The sequence below is a fragment of the Oncorhynchus clarkii genome, chromosome 1, assembly GCF_045791955.1.
Source record: "Oncorhynchus clarkii lewisi isolate Uvic-CL-2024 chromosome 1, UVic_Ocla_1.0, whole genome shotgun sequence".
Lineage (NCBI taxonomy): Eukaryota > Metazoa > Chordata > Actinopteri > Salmoniformes > Salmonidae > Oncorhynchus > Oncorhynchus clarkii.
In genome coordinates, this window is record NC_092147.1 from 3,463,143 (window position 1) to 3,484,040 (window position 20,898).

The following is a 20,898-nucleotide window of genomic DNA, read 5'->3' on the forward strand; positions in this document are numbered from 1 at the left end:
CTCTGTCACTCCACCTCTCATTCTATTGATCATTCTCCTCTGTCACTCCACCTCTCATTCTATTGATCATTCTCCTCTGTCACTCCACCTCTCATTCTATTGATCATTCTCCTCTGTCACTCCACCTCTCATTCTATTGAGTAACTAGAATACTTCCATTGTTGTTAGTGATCATTCTCCTCTGTCACTCCACCTCTCATTCTATTGATCATTCTCCTCTGTCACTCCACCTCTCATTCTATTGAGTAACTAGAATACTCCCATTGTTGTTAGTGATCATTCTCCTCTGTCACTCCACCTCTCATTCTATTGATCATTCTCCTCTGTCACTCCACCTCTCATTCTATTGATCATTCTCCTCTGTCACTCCACCTCTCATTCTATTGATCATTCTCCTCTGTCACTACACCTCTCATTCTATTGAGTAACTAGAATACTCCCATTGTTGTTAGTGACCATTCTCCTCTGTCACTCCACCTCTCATTCTATTGATCATTCTCCTCTGTCACTCCACCTCTCATTCTATTGATCATTCTCCTCTGTCACTCCACCTCTCATTCTATTGATCATTCTCCTCTGTCACTCCACCTCTCATTCTATTGAGTAACTAGAATACTCCCATTGTTGTTAGTGATCATTCTCCTCTGTCACTCCACCTCTCATTCTATTGATCATTCTCCTCTGTCACTCCACCTCTCATTCTATTGATCATTCTCCTCTGTCACTCCACCTCGCATTCTATTGAGTAACTAGAATACTCCCATTGTTGTTAGTGATCATTCTCCTCTGTCACTCCACCTCTCATTCTATTGATCATTCTCCTCTGTCACTCCACCTCTCATTCTATTGATCATTCTCCTCTGTCACTCCACCTCTCATTCTATTGATCATTCTCCTCTGTCACTCCACCTCTCATTCTATTGATCATTCTCCTCTGTCACTCCACCTCTCATTCTATTGAGTAACTAGAATACTTCCATTGTTGTTAGTGATCATTCTCCTCTGTCACTCCACCTCTCATTCTATTGAGTAACTAGAATACTCCCATTGTTGTTAGTGATCATTCTCCTCTGTCACTCCACCTCTCATTCTATTGATCATTCTCCTCTGTCACTCCACCTCTCATTCTATTGAGTAACTAGAATACTTCCCTTGTTGTTAGTGATCATTCTCCTCTGTCACTCCACCTCTCATTCTATTGATCATTCTCCTCTGTCACTCCACCTCTCATTCTATTGAGTAACTAGAATACTCCCATTGTTGTTAGTGATCATTCTCCTCTGTCACTCCACGTCTTGTTGAATCGTACAGATCCCACTCCATGGAGACTTTAAAAACATCATTGTGACTTTCGAACAATTCCTTATGCACCATTTTATCCAATGGACATCTTTACTGAGATAAATGAAACAGATTCGATCTCTCCATCTACACTGTGGGAAACACTTCAAATTGTTTTTAGAAGCTAAATCATTTCCTCAAAATGTACACTACCTCGTGTGTTTTAGCGGTTAATCCCACTTCAATTAATAATACTTGCAAAACATTTTACACACCAGAATCACCTGAAGACAATTCAATCATGAATACTTTTTTTTTTGACAATTCGCAAACTCCTATCATTAGTACAGAGAGGACAGAGGAAAGTGGTCAATCTTCGCAGTTATAGGCGATTTTCAATTCAATCACAGCAATGCACAGTGGGAAAAACCCTGGCCCAGATGACTACCCAATCGAATTCTTCAAGAAGTGTTCTGCCAAACTGGCACCGCTCCTTCTTGAAATGTTCAAACAAAAACTGAACCAGGGTTCTTTACCCCAAACCTGAACCAGGGTTCTTTACCCCAAACCCTGAACCAGGGTTCTTTACCCAAAACCTGAACCAGGGTTCTTTACCCCAAAACCTGAACCAGGGTTCTTTACCCCAAAACCTGAACCAGGGTTCTTTACCCCAAACCCTGAACCAGGGTTCTTTACCCCAAACCCTGAACCAGGGTTCTTTACCCCAAACCCTGAACCAGGGTTCTTTACCCCAAACCCTGAACCAGGGTTCTTTACCCCAAACCCTGAACCAGGGTTCTTTACCCCAAACCCTGAACCAGGGTTCTTTACCCCAAACCCTGAACCAGGGTTCTTTACCCCAAACCCTGAACCAGGGTTCTTTACCCCAACACCTGAACCAGGGTTCTTTACCCCAAACCCTGAACCAGGGTTCTTTACCCCAAACCCTGAACCAGGGTGCTTTACCCCAAACCCTGAACCAGGGTTCTTTACCCCAAACCCTGACAGAGGCATTGATCATACTTGTTTTTTAAACCCGGGGAGAAAGCTGCATCTGAGTGTGACTTATACAGACCGATCTTGCTTTTAAATGCAGACGTTAAAAATATTCCCGAAATCGCTCGCCTCTCAATTAGAGTCTACTATGACTGACATCATATCAACGGATCAGACAGGATTTATTAAAGGGTCGCCACTCCTCTAACACTCGTCTCAACGTTACACGCTTTCTTCTGGCGTTACTAAAATAATAATCTCTTAATATGAAGAGAAGGGCATTTCACAGTGTAGAATGGGACTATTTATTCTCTGTACTGGGAAAATGTGGCTTTGGTTCGAACTTCATACCCCAGTACTTAGAAACTGCATTCACTAATTTTTCCCATTATCAAGGGCCACACGCCAAGGATGTCCAATGTCCCCTCTGTTATTTGCCCTGGCGATAGAACCCCTTTCCATTATGAAATAAAAGGCCACACCATTAAAACATGGTATTTACAGATGGTAACTGGAACCCAGTTTCCCTGTATGCAGATGACGTGTTTCATAAATATCAGACCCTGAAAGCATGTGTCCCTGAGGTAGTGGACCTACTGCAAAGCTTTGGTGTGTTTTCAGGTTATAAATTACATTTCTCTAAAACTGTTTTCCTGTTAATGAACTAGCATGGCAAATTCCATTTCATTTCCATGTGCACTATATAGGGGAATAGGGGCTCTGAGTCAAAAGTAGTGCACTATATAGGGGAATAGGGGCTCGGAGTCAAAAGTAGTGCACTATATAGGGGAATAGGGCTCTGAGTCAAAAGTAGTGCACTATATAGGGGAATAGGGGCTCTGAGTCAAAAGTAGTGCACTATATAGGGGAATAGGGCTCTGAGTCAAAAGTAGTGCACTATATAGGGGAATAGGGGCTCTGAGTCAAAAGTAGTGCACTATATAGGGGAATAGGGCTCTGAGTCAAAAGTAGTGCACTATATAGGGGAATAGGGGCTCTGAGTTAAAAGTAGTGCACTATATAGGGGAATGGGGGCTCTGAGTCAAAAGTAGTGCACTATATAGGGGAATAGGGGCTCTGGTCTAAAGTAGTGCACTATATAGGGGAATAGGGGCTCTGGTCTAAAGTAGTGCACTATATAGGGAATAGGGCTCTGGTCTACAGTAGAGCACTATATAGGGAATAGGGCTCTGGTCTACAGTAGAGCACTACATTGGGAATAAGGTGCCATTTGGGACAAACTTTAATTTAACAGGTCCATTTATGGATCTCAAATCAAAGCCACGGAACCCTGCTCTGAGGAAGTCAGTCTCCTGTTTGCTTAAGAGCCAAATCCCAAATTCTCTACACAAAGCTTTCAAAGCAACTTCCGAACAAATACTGGTTTGCACTTTGGCCGTTGGTTAATTTGCTCTTTAGAGGAGTATTATTCCGTTTTTTTTTTTTTATAATAAAGGTGTTCTTTCACTCCCTAATTGGCTGATAGCGGCTCTATTCTATAGTGGTTTCCATAGTAACAGTGAGGTTTATTTTTGTGTCAGTCCTAAAAAGCTTACTGATTAGGAATATGACTTAAACTTCTTTATCTTTGCATTAAAACGGTATTAATCAAGGCGAATCTATTTTTGGTGTTTTTTCACAGAGTAAAAAAAAATTATTCTAATAATAATGATTCAAGGTTCTGAGTGGTGTTTTCATTTTTTACATCACCCTTGGATTTCTTTTGATGGAGAACGGCGCTGTGTCTTTGTTCATGATATACATGAATATATAAAGCGGGCGTTGATTTAAGGAAAGTCTGCTCTAAAGACAGGGTACACTTGCTATTACAGTTCACAGAGCACACTAGATATGACCAACACACACACACAAAAAAACTGTTGAATGTCCTACATATTACAACCAAAAATATGTATATGAGATTTCTTTTTTACCCATTGATATAGAAAACACTGAGGTGTTTCAATGGTTGGGCTCTGATTCATTGTTTTCCCAGATGTAGGTTAATCGGCTGTGACACGGCAGTGTTACTATACGAGAATGCTGAAGAACTCAACCAGAAGAAACCAACCCTGATCAGGAACCAGATACTGAACAACACAACGTGGCTTATCAGAATATGCCAACGAAAGGTTCTGTCTCAAATGGTAACCCGTAGCCCCTATGTAGTGCAGACCCACAAGGGGCTCTGGTCTAAAGTAGTGCACTATGTAGGGAATAGGGGCTCTGGTCTAAAGTAGTGCACTATGTAGGGAATAGGGGCTCTGGTCTAAAGTAGTGCACTATGTAGGGAAAAGGGTGCCATTTGAAACAGACAGCACCAGATAAGACATGTACATGATGTACAGAGAAACCACATACTACACACACGCACACACACAACCACACACAACCACACACACACACACACACACACACACACACACACACACACAACCGTCAAAAAACAAGTCCCTAATCAGTCCCTGTCTGTCAGGTTTTCAAAGTGTTATCATCAAACGACGCTCGGAAGGAAAGCAACGACAGCCTTCTAGCCAGGTCCAATCAGACCTGAGCTGGTGTCCTAAATGAAACGTCGTTCCCTATGTAGTGCACTACATTTTGACCAGGGAACAGGGTGCCATTTAGGAGTCAGTACTGGGGCTATAGAGGAGGTTAAAGCTCCCTATAGGAGTCAGTACTGGGGCTATAGAGGAGGTTAAAGCCCCCTGGATAGGAGTCAGTACTGGGACTATAGAGGAGGTTAAAGCCCCCTATAGGAGTCAGTACTGGGGCTATAGAGGAGGTTAAAACCCCCTGGATAGGAGTCAGTACTGGGACTATAGAGGAGGTTAAAACCCCCTATAGGAGTCAGTACTGGGGCTATAGAGGAGGTTAAAGCCCCCTGGATAGGAGTCAGTACTGGGGCTATAGAGGAGGTTAAAACCCCCTGGATAGGAGTCAGTACTGGGACTATAGAGGAGGTTAAAACCCCCTGGATAGGAGTCAGTACTGGGACTATAGAGGAGGTTAAAACCCCCTGGATAGGAGTCTTTTTTCATCATTCTAACGCAAGACTTTGTCAAGTCCATACAATTGTGGCCAACAAACACTTCAGTTTCGTCTGCAATACATGCACCCTTCTTGCGTCACTTGCGTCCCCTCTTACCTCCTGCAAGGTCAGTGGGGTCCTTGTATGGGTTGAACTTAGGTTTGGGGGCAACCACAGGGGCAAACTTCTTAGGGGCCTGTTGCTGGGAAACAGAGATACTAGGGACGCCCATGGCAGGGGTGGTCTCCATCCGCCCTGTCACCTGAACCTCGCCTTCGCTGGTCCACATGGTCCTACAGAGGATGAGGAGGAGGATGAGGAAGAGGAGGAAGAAGAGGAAGAACAAGGTCAGGGTATAGTCTTCAGCTTACGTAAGCAACAGGCATATTGGTTCTGCAGAGTTAAGACGGGTTAAGTCCCTGGTCGACGTGGTTCTGCAGAGTTAAGGGTTAAGATGGGTTAAGTCCCTGATCGACGTGGTTCTGCAGAGTTAAGACGGGTTAAGTCACTGGTCAACGTGGTTCTGCAGAGTTAAGACAGGTTAAGTCCCTGGTCGACGTGGTTCTGCAGAGGAAGAGTTAAGACGGGTTAAGTCCCTGGTCGACGTGGTTCTGCAGAGGAAGAGTTAAGACGGGTTAAGTCCCTGGTCGACGTGGTTCTGCAGAGGAAGAGTTAAGACGGGTTAAGTCCCTGGTCGACGTGGTTCTGCAGAGGAAGAGTTAAGACGGGTTAAGTCCCTGGTCGACGTGGTTCTGCAGAGGAAGAGTTAAGACGGGTTAAGTCCCTGGTCGACGTGGTTCTGCAGAGGAAGAGTTAAGACGGGTTAAGTCACTGGTCGACGTGGTTCTGCAGAGTTAAGACGGGTTAAGTCCCTGGTCGACGTGGTTCTGCAGAGTTAAGACGGGTTAAGTCCCTGGTCGACGTGGTTCTGCAGAGTTAAGACGGGTTAAGTCCCTGGTCGACGTGGTTCTGCAGAGGAAGAGTTAAGACGGGTTAAGTCCCTGGTCGACGTGGTTCTGCAGAGTTAAGACGGGTTAAGTCCCTGGTCGACGTGGTTCTACAGAGTTAAGACGGGTTAAGTCCCTGGTCGACGTGGTTCTGCAGAGTTAAGACGGGTTAAGTCCCTGGTCGACGTGGTTCTGCAGAGTTAAGACGGGTTAAGTCCCTGGTCGACGTGGTTCTGCAGAGGAAGAGTTAAGACGGGTTAAGTCCCTGGTCGACGTGGTTCTGCAGAGGAAGAGTTAAGACGGGTTAAGTCCCTGGTCGACGTGGTTCTGCAGAGTTAAGACGGGTTAAGTCCCTGGTCGACGTGGTTCTGCAGAGTTAAGACGGGTTAAGTCCCTGGTCGACGTGGTTCTGCAGAGGAAGAGTTAAGACGGGTTAAGTCCCTGGTCGACGTGGTTCTGCAGAGTTAAGACGGGTTAAGTCCCTGGTCGACGTGGTTCTACAGAGTTAAGACGGGTTAAGTCCCTGGTCGACGTGGTTCTGCAGAGTTAAGACGGGTTAAGTCCCTGGTCGACGTGGTTCTGCAGAGTTAAGACGGGTTAAGTCCCTGGTCGACGTGGTTCTGCAGAGGAAGAGTTAAGACGGGTTAAGTCCCTGGTCGACGTGGTTCTGCAGAGTTAAGACGGGTTAAGTCCCTGGTCGACGTGGTTCTACAGAGTTAAGACGGGTTAAGTCCCTGGTCGACGTGGTTCTGCAGAGTTAAGACGGGTTAAGTCCCTGGTCGACGTGGTTCTGCAGAGTTAAGACGGGTTAAGTCCCTGGTCGACGTGGTTCTGCAGAGTTAAGACGGGTTAAGTCCCTGGTCGACGTGGTTCTGCAGAGTTAAGACGGGTTAAGTCCCTGGTCGACGTGGTTCTGCAGAGGAAGAGTTAAGACGGGTTAAGTCCCTGGTCGACGTGGTTCTGCAGAGTTAAGACGGGTTAAGTCCCTGGTCGACGTGGTTCTACAGAGTTAAGACGGGTTAAGTCCCTGGTCGACGTGGTTCTGCAGAGTTAAGACGGGTTAAGTCCCTGGTCGACGTGGTTCTGCAGAGTTAAGACGGGTTAAGTCCCTGGTCGACGTGGTTCTGCAGAGGAAGAGTTAAGACGGGTTAAGTCCCTGGTCGACGTGGTTCTGCAGAGGAAGAGTTAAGACGGGTTAAGTCACTGGTCGACGTGGTTCTGCAGAGTTAAGACGGGTTAAGTCCCTGGTCGACGTGGTTCTGCAGAGTTAAGATGGGTTAAGTCCCTGGTCGACGTGGTTCTGCAGAGGAAGAGTTAAGACGGGTTAAGTCCCTGGTCGACGTGGTTCTGCAGAGTTAAGACGGGTTAAGTCCCTGGTCGACGTGGTTCTACAGAGTTAAGACGGGTTAAGTCCCTGGTCGACGTGGTTCTGCAGAGTTAAGACGGGTTAAGTCCCTGGTCAACGTGGTTCTGCAGAGTTAAGACAGGTTAAGTCCCTGGTCGACGTGGTTCTGCAGAGTTAAGACGGGTTAAGTCCCTGGTCGACGTGGTTCTGCAGAGGAAGAGTTAAGACGGGTTAAGTCCCTGGTCGACGTGGTTCTGCAGAGTTAAGATGGGTTAAGTCCCTGGTCAATGTGGTTCTGCAGAGGAAGAGTTAAGATGGGTTAAGTCCCTGGTCGACGTGGTTCTGCAGAGGAAGAGTTAAGACGGGTTAAGTCCCTGGTCGACGTGGTTCTGCAGAGGAAGAGTTAAGACGGGTTAAGTCCCTGGTCGACGTGGTTCTGTAGAGTTAAGACGGGTTAAGTCCCTGGTCGACGTGGTTCTGCAGAGTTAAGACGGGTTAAGTCCCTGGTCGACGTGGTTCTGCAGAGGAAGAGTTAAGATCAGGTCACACTCATAGTTTTTGACCGGAGGACGACGTGAGTGGTTGACACGTTGTCACCAATCAAACGGAAGCAGGCATTGGTTTCAGTGTGTAAAGATGCTATTCACCATGCTATTCACCCTGCTATTCACCATGCTATTCACCATGCTATTCACCATGCTATTCACCATGATCATGCTGTCAGCTTAGCTTATACTCTGCCTTCAAAACGTATTCACACCCCTTGATCCTATCCACATTTTGTTGTGTTACAGCCTGAATTTAAAATAGATTAAATTAAGATGTTGTAACTGATCTACACACAATACCCCACAACGTCAAAGTGGAATTATGTTTTTTGATATTTTGACAAATTAATAAAAAATGAAAAGTTGAAATGTTTTGAGTCAATAAGTATTCAATCCCTTTGTTATGTCAAGCCTAAATACGTTCAGGAGTCAAAATGTGAGTCAAATCGAGTCACATAATAAGTTGCATGGACTCACTCTGTGTTCAATAATGGTGTTCAACATTCTTTTTGAATGACTACCTCATCTCTGTATCCCCACACTAAGGTCCCTCAGTCCAGCAGTGAATTTAAACCTCAATTCACAAAGAAGGGCACCTATTGGTTAATAACATGACTAAGAGGAATGAAATCTGACCATTTTACTCCTGAGGTACTGACCTGTTGCACCCTCGACATCCACTGTGATTATTATTATTTGACCCTGCTGGTCATCTATGAACATTTGAACATCTTGGCCGTGTTCTGTTATAATCTCCACCCGGCACAGCCAGAAGAGGACTGGCCACCCCTCATAGCCTGGTTCCTCTCTAGGTTTCTTCCTAGGTTCTGGCCTTTCTAGGGAGTTTTTCCTAGCCACCGTGCTTCTACACCTGCATTGCTTGCTGTTTAGGGTTTTAGGCTGGGTTTCTGTACAGCACTTTGTGAAATCAGCTGATGTAAGATGGGCTTTATAAATACACTTGATTGATTGATTGATTGATTGATTGACCAGTGCCACGGAGAAGATTGCTGTGCTGCAGCCGTTGGTTACGGCTTGTTAACCATCCAGAATGAACGGTTAACGGAGGCTCATTCTTCGACCCAGACAGATTACATGGAGATATCGCTGAAAGAGGAAGATAATGACAACAACATGACATGAAACGAACTCAAAATAAGGCTGTATGTATTCAGTAGTGATGGGGGGGGGGGGGGACTCCCTCCAGTCACATGTTGCCATATTATATTGATTTAGGACTCCAAGTATAGTTGCTATCTAGTGCTAGTTGGCTGTACCTGCGTCAAAACTCTGGGATTTATTTCCTCCTATATCTTGTTCTCCATCTTCTTATTAAATAGTGATGCAACATGTTGTCAGGACTGATCGAAACAAGTCTCCACTATTTCTCGTCTCTCTAGAGCAGACAGATAGTGAGACGTGTGTTTGCAAATCCCAGCCCTTCTATGCTGGCAGATAAAAACAGAGATGTTCATGACAGTGATGATGAAAACAGAGATGTTCATGACAGTGATGATGAAAACAGAGATGTTCATGACAGTGATGAAAACAGAGATGATGAAAACAGAGATGTCCATGACAGTGATGATGAAAACAGAGATGTTCATGACAGTGATGAAAACAGAGATGATGAAAACAGAGATGTCCATGACAGTGATGATGAAAACAGAGATGTTCATGACAGTGATGAAACAGAGATGAAAACTGAGATGATGAAAACAGAGATGATGAAAACAGAGATGTTCAAGACAGTGATGATGAAAACAGAGATGTTCATGACAGTGATGATGAAAACAGAGATGTTCATGACAGTGATGAAACAGAGATGATGAAAACAGAGATGATGAAAACAGAGATGTTCAAGACAGTGATGATGAAAACAGAGATGTCCATGACAGTGATGATGAAAACAGAGATGATGAAAACAGAGATGTTCAAGACAGTGATGATGAAAACAGAGATGTCCATGACAGTGATGATGAAAACAGAGATGATGAAAACAGAGATGATAAAAACAGAGATGTTCATGACAGTGATGATGAAAACAGAGATGATGAAAACAGAGATGTTCATGACAGTGATGATGAAAACAGAGATGATGAAAACAGAGATGATAAAAACAGAGATGTTCATGACAGTGATGATGAAAACAGAGATGATGAAAACAGAGATGTTCATGACAGTGATGATGAAAACAGAGATGATGAAAACAGAGATGATAAAAACAGAGATGATAAAAACAGAGATGTTCATGACAGTGATGATGAAAACAGAGATGATGAAAACAGAGATGTTCATGACAGTGATGATGAAAACAGAGATGATGAAAACAGAGATGATAAAAACAGAGATGTTCATGACATTGATGATGAAAACAGAGATGATGAAAACAGAGATGTTCATGACAGTGATGATGAAAACAGAGATGTTCATGACAGTGATGAAACAGAGATGATGAAACAGAGATGATGAAAACAGAGATGTTCAAGACAGTGTAAAACAGAGATGATGAAACCAGAGATGTTCATGACAGTGATAAAACAGAGATGATGAAAACAGAGATGATGAAAACAGAGATGATGAAAACAGAGATGTTCATGACAGTGATGATGAAAACAGAGATGTCCATGACAGTGATGAGGAAAACAGATGTCCATGACAGTGATGATGAAAACAGAGATGATGAAAACAGAGATGTTCATGACAGTGATGATGAAAACAGAGATGATGAAAACAGAGATGATGAAAACAGAGATGTTCAAGACAGTGATGAGGAAAACAGAGATGATGAAAACAGAGATGTTCAAGACAGTGATGAGGAAAACAGAGATGATGAAAACAGAGATGTTCAAGACAGTGATAAAACAGAGATGATGAAAACAGAGATGTTCAAGACAGTGATGAGGAAAACAGAGAGGATGAAAACAGAGATGTCCATGACCGTAGTGAAAAAACAGAGATGTCCATGACAGTGATGAGGAAAACAGAGATGAGGAAAACAGAGATGATGACAGCGATGATGAAAAAAGAGATGACAAGGAGAATACTTTTATGATGAAGAAGACTTGAGGAGTCAACTGCTTCTCCAGCTGAGGACACCTTATTTCACCATCCCATTCTGAAACGCTGAAATATTTCACCATCCCATTCTGAAACGCTGAAATATTTCACCATCCCATTCTGAAACGCTGAAATATTTCACCATCCCATTCTGAAACGCTGAAATATTTCACCATCCCATTCTGAAACACTGAAATATTTCACCATCCCATTCTGAAACACTGAAATATTTCACTATTTTTATATGTCATGCGTTTTTTCCCTTGTTCTTTTTGTTGATGTTGTTGTTGTTCCTCTGTTTATCATCCCACATCTGTTCCATTCTCCCTGCGGATGCAGGGGGGGCAGAGAGAGAGAGAGAGAGAGACAGAACGAGAAAGACAGAACGAGAGAGAGAGAGAGAGAGAGAGAGAGAGAGAGAGAGAGAGAGAGAGAAAAAGCGAGAGAGAGAGAGAGAGAGCGCAGCAGCCGAGAAAGTCCCACGCACCTTTTCATCTTTTAATATCTGCTCAAATCCTCCTGCTCCTCCCGCCCGCCGCCGCGTTGACATTCCTCTTTAACGGCGCTCTCTGTGCTACGTTTGTTTCAACAACGCACCGGGTTTCACACCCACCTGTCCTTCTAAAACGCTCTCATTCATCCCCGCTCCTCTCAACGCTATAATATGAGACGTATTAAAATAAAGAGAACTGAGGTGTGTGAAGAAAAAACACTTCTTACTGAAGTGGCGAACAGAAAATGTTTCAAACATTCACCTGGTTATATAAAGTTGCAATCTAACGTGACATTGTGGCACTTTACATGTATTTAGTTGTGAATAGGCCCAGGCCCTAAACCATGATGGCCCTACTATATCAACCTCAGCGAGCGATAGATTAGGTGAGAAATTAAAAGATGGTTATATATTCTTGTTGACATGGTACGATCTGAAATCAACATGTGGTTTTGCCAGCTATATTCTTGTTGACATGGTACGATCTGAAATCAACATGTGGTTTTGCCAGCTATATTCTTGTTGACATGGTACAATCTGAAATCAACATGTGGTTTTGCCAGCTATATTCTTGTTGACATGGTACAATCTGAAATCAACATGTGGTTTTCTAGCTATATTCTGTTGACATGGTACGATCTGAAATCAACATGTGGTTTTCTAGCTATATTCTGTTGACATGGTACGATCTGAAATCAACATGTGGTTTTCTAGCTATATTCTTGTTGACATGGTACGATCTGAAATCAACATGTGGTTTTCTAGCTATATTCTTGTTGACATGGTGCGATCTGAAATCAACATGTGGTTTTCTAGCTATATTCTTGTTGACATGGTACGATCTGAAATCAACATGTGGTTTTCTAGCTATATTCTGTTGACATGGTACGATCTGAAATCAACATGTGGTTTTCTAGCTATATTCTGTTGACATGGTACGATCTGAAATCAACATGTGGTTTTCTAGCTATATTCTGTTGACATGGTACGATCTGAAATCAACATGTGATTTCTCTAGCTATATTCTGTTGACATGGTACGATCTGAAATCAACATGTGATTTCTCCAGCTATATTCTGTTGACATGGTACGATCTGAAATCAACATGTGATTTTCCCAGCTATATTCTGTTGACATGGTACGATCTGAAATCAACATGTGATTTCTCCAGCTATATTCTGTTGACATGGTACGATCTGAAATCAACATGTGATTTTCCCAGCTATATTCTGTTGACATGGTACGATCTGAAATCAACATGTGATTTTCCCAGCTATATTCTGTTGACATGGTACGATCTGAAATCAACATGTGATTTCTCCAGCTATATTCTGTTGACATGGTACAATCTGAAATCAACATGTGATTTTCCCAGCTATATTCTGTTGACATGGTACGATCTGAAATCAACATGTGATTTTCCCAGCTATATTCTGTTGACATGGTACGATCTGAAATCAACATGTGATTTTCCCAGCTATATTCTGTTGACATGGTACGATCTGAAATCAACATGTGATTTTCCCAGCTATATTCTGTTGACATGGTACGATCTGAAATCAACATGTGGTTTTCTATCTATATCACTGACAGAAGGTTACATACTTACCACACACCGTCAGAAACATTCCTATAGTTCCTTAGATCTAGGGTTTGGGTGATGACCTATAACCTTTGTCCTATCATGATTAAGAGCGTGTAAAACATTGTGATATGTATTTTTATATTTGACCTTTATTTAATTAGGCAAGTCAGTTAAGAACAAATTATTATTTTCAATGACGGCCTACCAGGGAACAGTGGGTTAACTGCCTGTTCAGAACGGCAGACTTTTTTTACCTTCTCAGCTCGGGGATTCGATTATGCAACCTTTGGGTTACTAGTCCAACACTCTAACCACTAGGCTACCTGCCTCCCTGTGATGGTATCACCTCTACAGGCTCTAACCACTAGGGTACCTGCCTCCCTGTGATGGTATCACCTCTACAGGCTCTAACCACTAGGCTACCTGCCTCCCTGTGATGGTATCACCTCTACAGGCTCTAACCACTAGGCTACCTGCCTCCCTGTGATGGTATCACCTCTACAGGCTCTAACCACTAGGCTACCTGCCTCCCTGTGATGGTATCACCTCTACAGGCTCTAACCACTAGGCTACCTGCCTCCCTGTGATGGTATCACCTCTACAGGCTCTAACCACTAGGCTACCTGCCTCCCTGTGATGGTATCACCTCTACAGGCTCTAACCACTAGGCTACCTGCCTCCCTGTGATGGTATCACCTCTACAGGCTCTAACCACTAGGCTACCTGCCTCCCTGTGATGGTATCACCTCTACAGGCTCTAACCACTAGGCTACCTGCCTCCCTGTGATGGTATCACCTCTACAGGCTCTAACCACAAGCCTTCTTTAGACTAGTTGAGTATCCGGAGCATCAGCATTTGTGGGTTCGATTACAGGCTCAAAATGGCCAGAAACAAAGGACTTTCTTCTGAAACTCGTCAGTCTATTCTTGTTCTGAGAAATGAAGGCTATTCCATGCGAGAAATTGCCAAGAAACTGAATGTCTCGTACAACGCTGTGTACTACTCCGTTCACAGAACAGTGCAAACTGACTCTAACCAGAATAGAAAGAGGAGTGGGAGGCCCCGGTGCACAACTGAGCAAGAGGACAAGTACATTAGAGTCTCTAGTTTGAGAAGCAGACGCCTCACAAGTCCTCAACTGGCAGCGTCATTAAATAGTACCGGCAAAACACCAGTCTCAACGTCAACAGCGAAGAGGCGACTCCGGGATGCTGGCCTTCTAGGCAGAGAACTCCGTTAGATAAATTCATAAATTCATGTAACATGTGTTAGATTAACACCTAGAGGGACTCAGCCCGACCTCAGTGTAACATGTTAGATAAACACCTAGAGGGACTCAGCCCGACCTCAGTGTAACATGTTAGATAAACACCTAGAGGGACTCAGCCTGACCTCAGTGTAACATGTGTTAGATAAACACCTAGAGGGACTCAGCCCGACCTCAGTGTAACATGTGTTAGATAAACACCTAGAGGGACTCAGCCCGACCTCAGTGTAACATGTTAGATAAACACCTAGAGGGACTCAGCCTGACCTCAGTGTAACATGTGTTAGATAAACACCTAGAGGGACTCAGCCCAACCTCAGTGTAACATGTGTTAGATTAACACCTAGAGGGACTCAGCCCGATCTCAGTGTAACATGTTAGATAAACACCTAGAGGGACTCAGCCTGACCTCAGTGTAACATGTGTTAGATAAACACCTAGAGGGACTCAGCCCAACCTCAGTGTAACATGTGTTAGATAAACACCTAGAGGGACTCAGCCCAACCTCAGTGTAACATGTGTTAGATTAACACCTAGAGGGACTCAGCCCGATCTCAGTGTAACATGTTAGATAAACACCTAGAGGGACTCAGCCTGACCTCAGTGTAACATGTGTTAGATAAACACCTAGAGGGACTCAGCCCAACCTCAGTGTAACATGTGTTAGATTAACACCTAGAGGGACTCAGCCCAACCTCAGTGTAACATGTGTTAGATTAACACCTAGAGGGACTCAGCCCAACCTCAGTGTAACATGTGTTAGATTAACACCTAGAGGGACTCAGCCCGACCTCAGTGTAACATGTGTTAGATTAACACCTAGAGGGACTCAGCCCGACCTCAGTGTAACATGTGTTAGATTAACACCTAGAGGGACTCAGCCCGACCTCAGTGTAACATGTGTTAGATAAACACCTAGAGGGACTCAGCCCGGGAGCAGAGTGCACGTAAAATCAACCGGTCACCGCTTCCTCCCCTGCCTACCTCCCGCCCCACCAAGCAGCAATCAAAACAACACTTAACACAGAGAGAGTAGAGATAGAAGTTTCTCATAGTGTACTTTGGCTGCTGGCTGGTTTGTCAGTAGTGAATAGAGGGTAGAGGAGTGGGTAGGTGGCAGAGGAGAGGAGGGGGAAAGAGAGAGAAGGGGGTTGAATTAGCACTCATATGCTACGTGACGCAACGTGCGAGCGCTCAGCCACGCGGATAAAACAGCTTTAAAAATTAAAGGTTCCCATCTGCAGCGGGTCCAGTCCTGCTCTTCTCCTCCTTAACCCCGCTCTGGGCTCAGGGCTCGGCTTTTGACAGCTGGTTGAATAGCTAAACGAGCTAATGCGACTTTACAAAGACCAGGGCCCGCTCTCTAACCCTCTCCCCGCTCTCTAACCCTCTCCCCGCTCTCCTCTCACCCTCCGTTCCCCTCTCTCCCTCCGTTCCCCTCTCTCCCTCCGTTCCCCTCTCTATAGCTACTGTCTGTTGATATATACCTACTGTCTGTTGGTAGATAGATAACTACTGTCTGTTGGTAGATAGATAACTAGATAGATAACTACTGTCTGTTGGTAGATAGATAACTAGATAGATAACTACTGTCTGTTGGTAGATAGATAACTAGATAGATAGCTACTGTCTGTTGGTAGATAGATAACTAGATAGATAGCTACTGTCTGTTGGTAGATAGATAACTAGATATATAGCTACTGTCTGTTGGTAGATAGATAACTACTGTCTGTTGGTAGATAGATAACTAGATAGATAGCTACTGTCTGTTGGTAGATAGATAACTAGATAGATAGCTACTGTCTGTTGGTAGATAGATAGCTACTGTCTGTTGGTAGATAGATAGCTACTGTCTGTTGGTAGATAGATAACTAGATAGATAGCTACTGTCTGTTGGTAGATAGATAGCTACTGTCTGTTGGTAGATAGATAACTACTGTCTGTTGGTAGATAGATAGCTACTGTCTATTGGTAGATAGATAACTAGATAGATAGCTACTGTCTGTTGATAGATAGATAACTACTCTCTGTTGATAGATAGATAGATAACTAGATAGATAACTACTGTCTGTTGATAGATATATAACTAGATAGATAACTACTGTCTGTTGGTAGATAGATAGCTACTGTCTGTTGGTAGATAGATAGCTACTGTCTATTGGTAGATAGATAACTAGATAGATAGCTACGGTCTGTTGGTAGATAGATAACTACTCTCTGTTGATAGATAGATAGATAACTAGATAGATAACTACTGTCTGTTGATAGATATATAACTAGATAGATAGCTACTGTCTGTTGATAGATAGATAACTACTCTCTGTTGATAGATAGATAGATAACTAGATAGATAACTACTGTCTGTTGATAGATATATAACTAGATAGATAGCTACTGTCTGTTGGTAGATACCTACTGTCTGTTGGTAGATAGATAGATAACTACTGTCTGTTGATAGATAGATAACTACTGTCTGTTGATAGATAGATAGATAGATAGATAGATAACTACTGTCTGTTGATAGATAGATAACTACTGTCTGTTGATAGATAGATAACTACTCTCTGTTGATAGATAGATAGATAACTAGATAGATAACTACTGTCTGTTGATAGATAGATAACTACTGTCTGTTGATAGATAGATAACTACTCTCTGTTGATAGATAGATAGATAACTAGATAGATAACTACTGTCTGTTGATAGATATATAACTAGATAGATAGCTACTGTCTGTTGGTAGATAGATAGCTACTGTCTGTTGGTAGATAGATAACTAGATAGATAACTACTGTCTGTTGGTAGATAGATAGATAACTACTGTCTGTTGATAGATAGATAGATAGATAGATAACTACTGTCTGTTGATAGATAGATAGATAGATAACTACTGTCTGTTGATAGATAGATAGATAGATAACTACTGTCTGTTGATAGATAGATAACTACTGTCTGTTGATAGATAGATAGATAGATAACTACTGTCTGTTGATAGATAGATAACTACTGTCTGTTGATAGATAGATAGATAGATAACTAGATAGATAACTACTGTCTGTTGGTAAATAGATAACTAGATAGATAGCTACTGTCTGTTGGTAGATAGATAGCTACTGTCTGTTGGTAGATAGATAACTACTGTCTGTTGGTAAATAGATAACTACTGTCTGTTGGTAAATAGATAACTACTGTCTGTTGGTAGATAGATAACTACTGTCTGTTGGTAGATAGATAGCTACTGTCTGTTGGTAAATAGATAACTACTGTCTGTTGGTAGATAGATAGCTACTGTCTGTTGGTAGATAGATAACTACTGTCTGTTGGTAAATAGATAACTAGATAGATAGCTACTGTCTGTTGGTAGATAGATAGCTACTGTCTGTTGGTAAATAGATAACTACTGTCTGTTGGTAGATAGATAGCTACTGTCTGTTGGTAGATAGATAACTACTGTCTGTTGGTAAATAGATAACTACTGTCTGTTGGTAGATAGATAGCTACTGTCTGTTGGTAAATAGATAACTACTGTCTGTTGGTAGATAGATAGCTACTGTCTGTTGGTAGATAGATAACTAGATAGATAACTACTGTCTGTTGGTAAATAGATAACTAGATAGATAGCTACTGTCTGTTGGTAGATAGATAGCTACTGTCTGTTGGTAGATAGATAGCTACTGTCTGTTGGTAGATATATAACTAGATAGATAGCTACGGTCTGTTGGTAGATAGATAACTCGAAAGATTGCTACTGTCTGTTGGTAGATAGATAGCTACTGTCTGTTGGTAGATAGATAACTAGATAGATAGCTACTGTATTTTGGTAGATAGATAACTAGATATATAGCTACTGTCTGTTGGTAGATAGATAGCTACTGTCTGTTGGTAGATAGATAACTAGATAGATAGCTACTGTATTTTGGTAGATAGATAACTAGATATATAGCTACTGTCTGTTGGTAGATAGATAGCTACTGTCTGTTGGTAGATAGATAGCTACTGTCTATTGGTAGATAGATAGCTACTGTCTGTTGGTAGATAGATAACTCGATAGATAGCTACTGTCTGTTGGTAGATAGATAACTCGATAGATAGCTACTGTCTGTTGGTAGATGGATAACTAGATAGATAACTAGATATATAGCTACTGTCTGTTGGTAGATAGATAGCTACTGTCTGTTGGTAGATAGATAGCTACTGTCTATTGGTAGATAGATAGCTACTGTCTGTTGGTAGATAGATAACTCGATAGATAGCTACTGTCTGTTGGTAGATAGATAACTCGATAGATAGCTACTGTCTGTTGGTAGATGGATAACTAGATAGATAACTAGATATATAGCTACTGTCTGTTGGTAGATGGATAGCTACTGTCTGTTGGTAGATAGATAACTAGATAGATAGCTACTGTCTGTTGGTAGATAGATAACTAGATAGATAGCTACTGTCTGTTGGTAGATAGATAGCTACTGTCTGTTGGTAGATAGATAACTCGATAGATAGCTACTGTCTGTTGGTAGATGGATAACTAGATAGATAACTAGATATATAGCTATCTATCTACCAACAGACAGATAACTAGAGAGATAGCTACTATCTACCAACAGACAGTAGCTATCTATCTACCAACAGACGGTAGTGATTCCTCCTGTCTCATTCTCCAGTATTTATGCTGCAATAGTTTGTGTGAGGGGGCTAGGGTCAGTCTGTTATATCTGGAGTATTTCTCCTGTCTTATCTGGTGTCCTGTGTGAATTTAAGTATGCTCTCTAATTATTTCTCTCTTTCTCTTCTCTCTGAGGACCTGAGCCCTAGGACCATGCCTCAGGACAACCTGCCTGATGACTCCTTGCTGTCCCCAGTCCACCTGGTCGTGCTGCTGCTCCAGTTTCAACTGTTCTGCCTGCGGCTATGGAACCCTGACCTGTTCACCGGACGTGCTACCTTGTTCCGGACCTGCTGTTTTGGACTCTCTCTCTTCTGCACCTGCTGTCTCTAACTCTGAATGATCGGCTATGAAAAGCCAACTGACATTTACTCCTGAGGTGCTGACTTGCTGCACCCTCTACAACCACTGTGATTATTATTATCTGACCCTGCTGGTCATTTATGAACATTTGAACAGCTTGGCCATGTTCTGTTATAATCTCCACCCGGCCCAGCCAGAAGAGGACTGGCCACCCCTCAGAGCCTGGTTCCTCTCTAGGTTTCTTCCTAGGTTCTGGCTTTTCTAGGGAGTTTTTCTACACCTACATTGCTTGCTGTTTGGGGTTTTAGGCTGGGTTTCTGTACAGCACTTTGAGATATCAGCTGATGTAAAAAGGTGCTTCATAAATACATTTGATTGATTGATTGATTGATCTACCAACAGACAGTAGATATCTGGATTTGCCTACTGTACTTCAATATTGCTTTGTCCTCCGATGATCAAAGATAACAGATAACACTTTAAACTGTCACTTCCTTTATGAGGTCTTAAATGGCAAAGTATTGTTTTGTCTCTCTCAGTCATAACAGACATCACATGCGGTTTAGTCAAATGAAAACAGGAGAATGCTTCCTCTCGGTTTTCATTTCACACTGTGACCTTTCTATGTGGTGGGATTCATTTGACAAATAGAGAGCAATGCATTTCAGAAGCCCTTGTACACAGGTTGAACAACGTATGTACAAAACATGTGTCACAAAAGTCATGAAACAACGGATATTTTGTGCAGAAAAACAGTTGTTAAGCCTGAGGGACGAGAAGCAACAGACGTGTTGTCTGAGGAAATCTGCCAAACACTTTCTTTGTTTTTTTCTCCCCAATTTTCGTGATATCCAATTGGCATTTACATTTTATTATTCTCTTATCGCTGCACTTTCCGTACGGACTCGGGACTCGAACCAGGATCTCTAGCGGCACAGCTAGCACTGCAATGCAGTGTCTTAGGCCACTGCGCCACTCGGGAGGCCTGCCACACACGTAATAATCACACAGACAGGAAGTGGAAGGAAAGCATGCGTTGATAATGAGTGTAACCCCACAGTCTGTGGTTTTACCACTGTGACTACTACAACACATTAGAATAACCACTGTGACTACAACACATTAGAATAACCACAACACATTAGAATAACCACTGTGACTACAACACATTAGAATAACCACAACACATTAGAATAACCACTGTGACTACAACACATTAGAATAACCACTGTGACTACAACACATTAGAATAACCACTGTGACTACAACACATTAGAATAACCACTGTGACTACTACACATTAGAATAACCACTGTGACTACTACTACATTAGAATAACCACTGTGACTACAACACATTAGAATAACCACTGTGACTA

The 20,898-nt window shown here is 42.6% G+C and overlaps 1 protein-coding gene across 4 annotated transcripts in view; it reads right to left on the minus strand.

Annotated features, from left to right (window-relative positions):
• LOC139415803 (LIM domain containing preferred translocation partner in lipoma) overlaps window positions 1–20,898 on the minus strand; it is a 469,906-nt gene that overhangs the window by 333,976 nt on the left and 115,032 nt on the right. For 2 of the 4 annotated variants that reach the window (XM_071164015.1, XM_071163951.1), the window contains one exon: window positions 5,426–5,601. The exons of the other annotated variants lie outside the window; for them this stretch is intronic. In XM_071164015.1, the coding sequence (XP_071020116.1) occupies window positions 5,426–5,597 (172 nt within the window). In that variant the 5' untranslated portion in view covers window positions 5,598–5,601. The remainder of the gene's footprint in view (window positions 1–5,425; window positions 5,602–20,898) is intronic. 4 annotated transcript variants of the gene reach the window in all.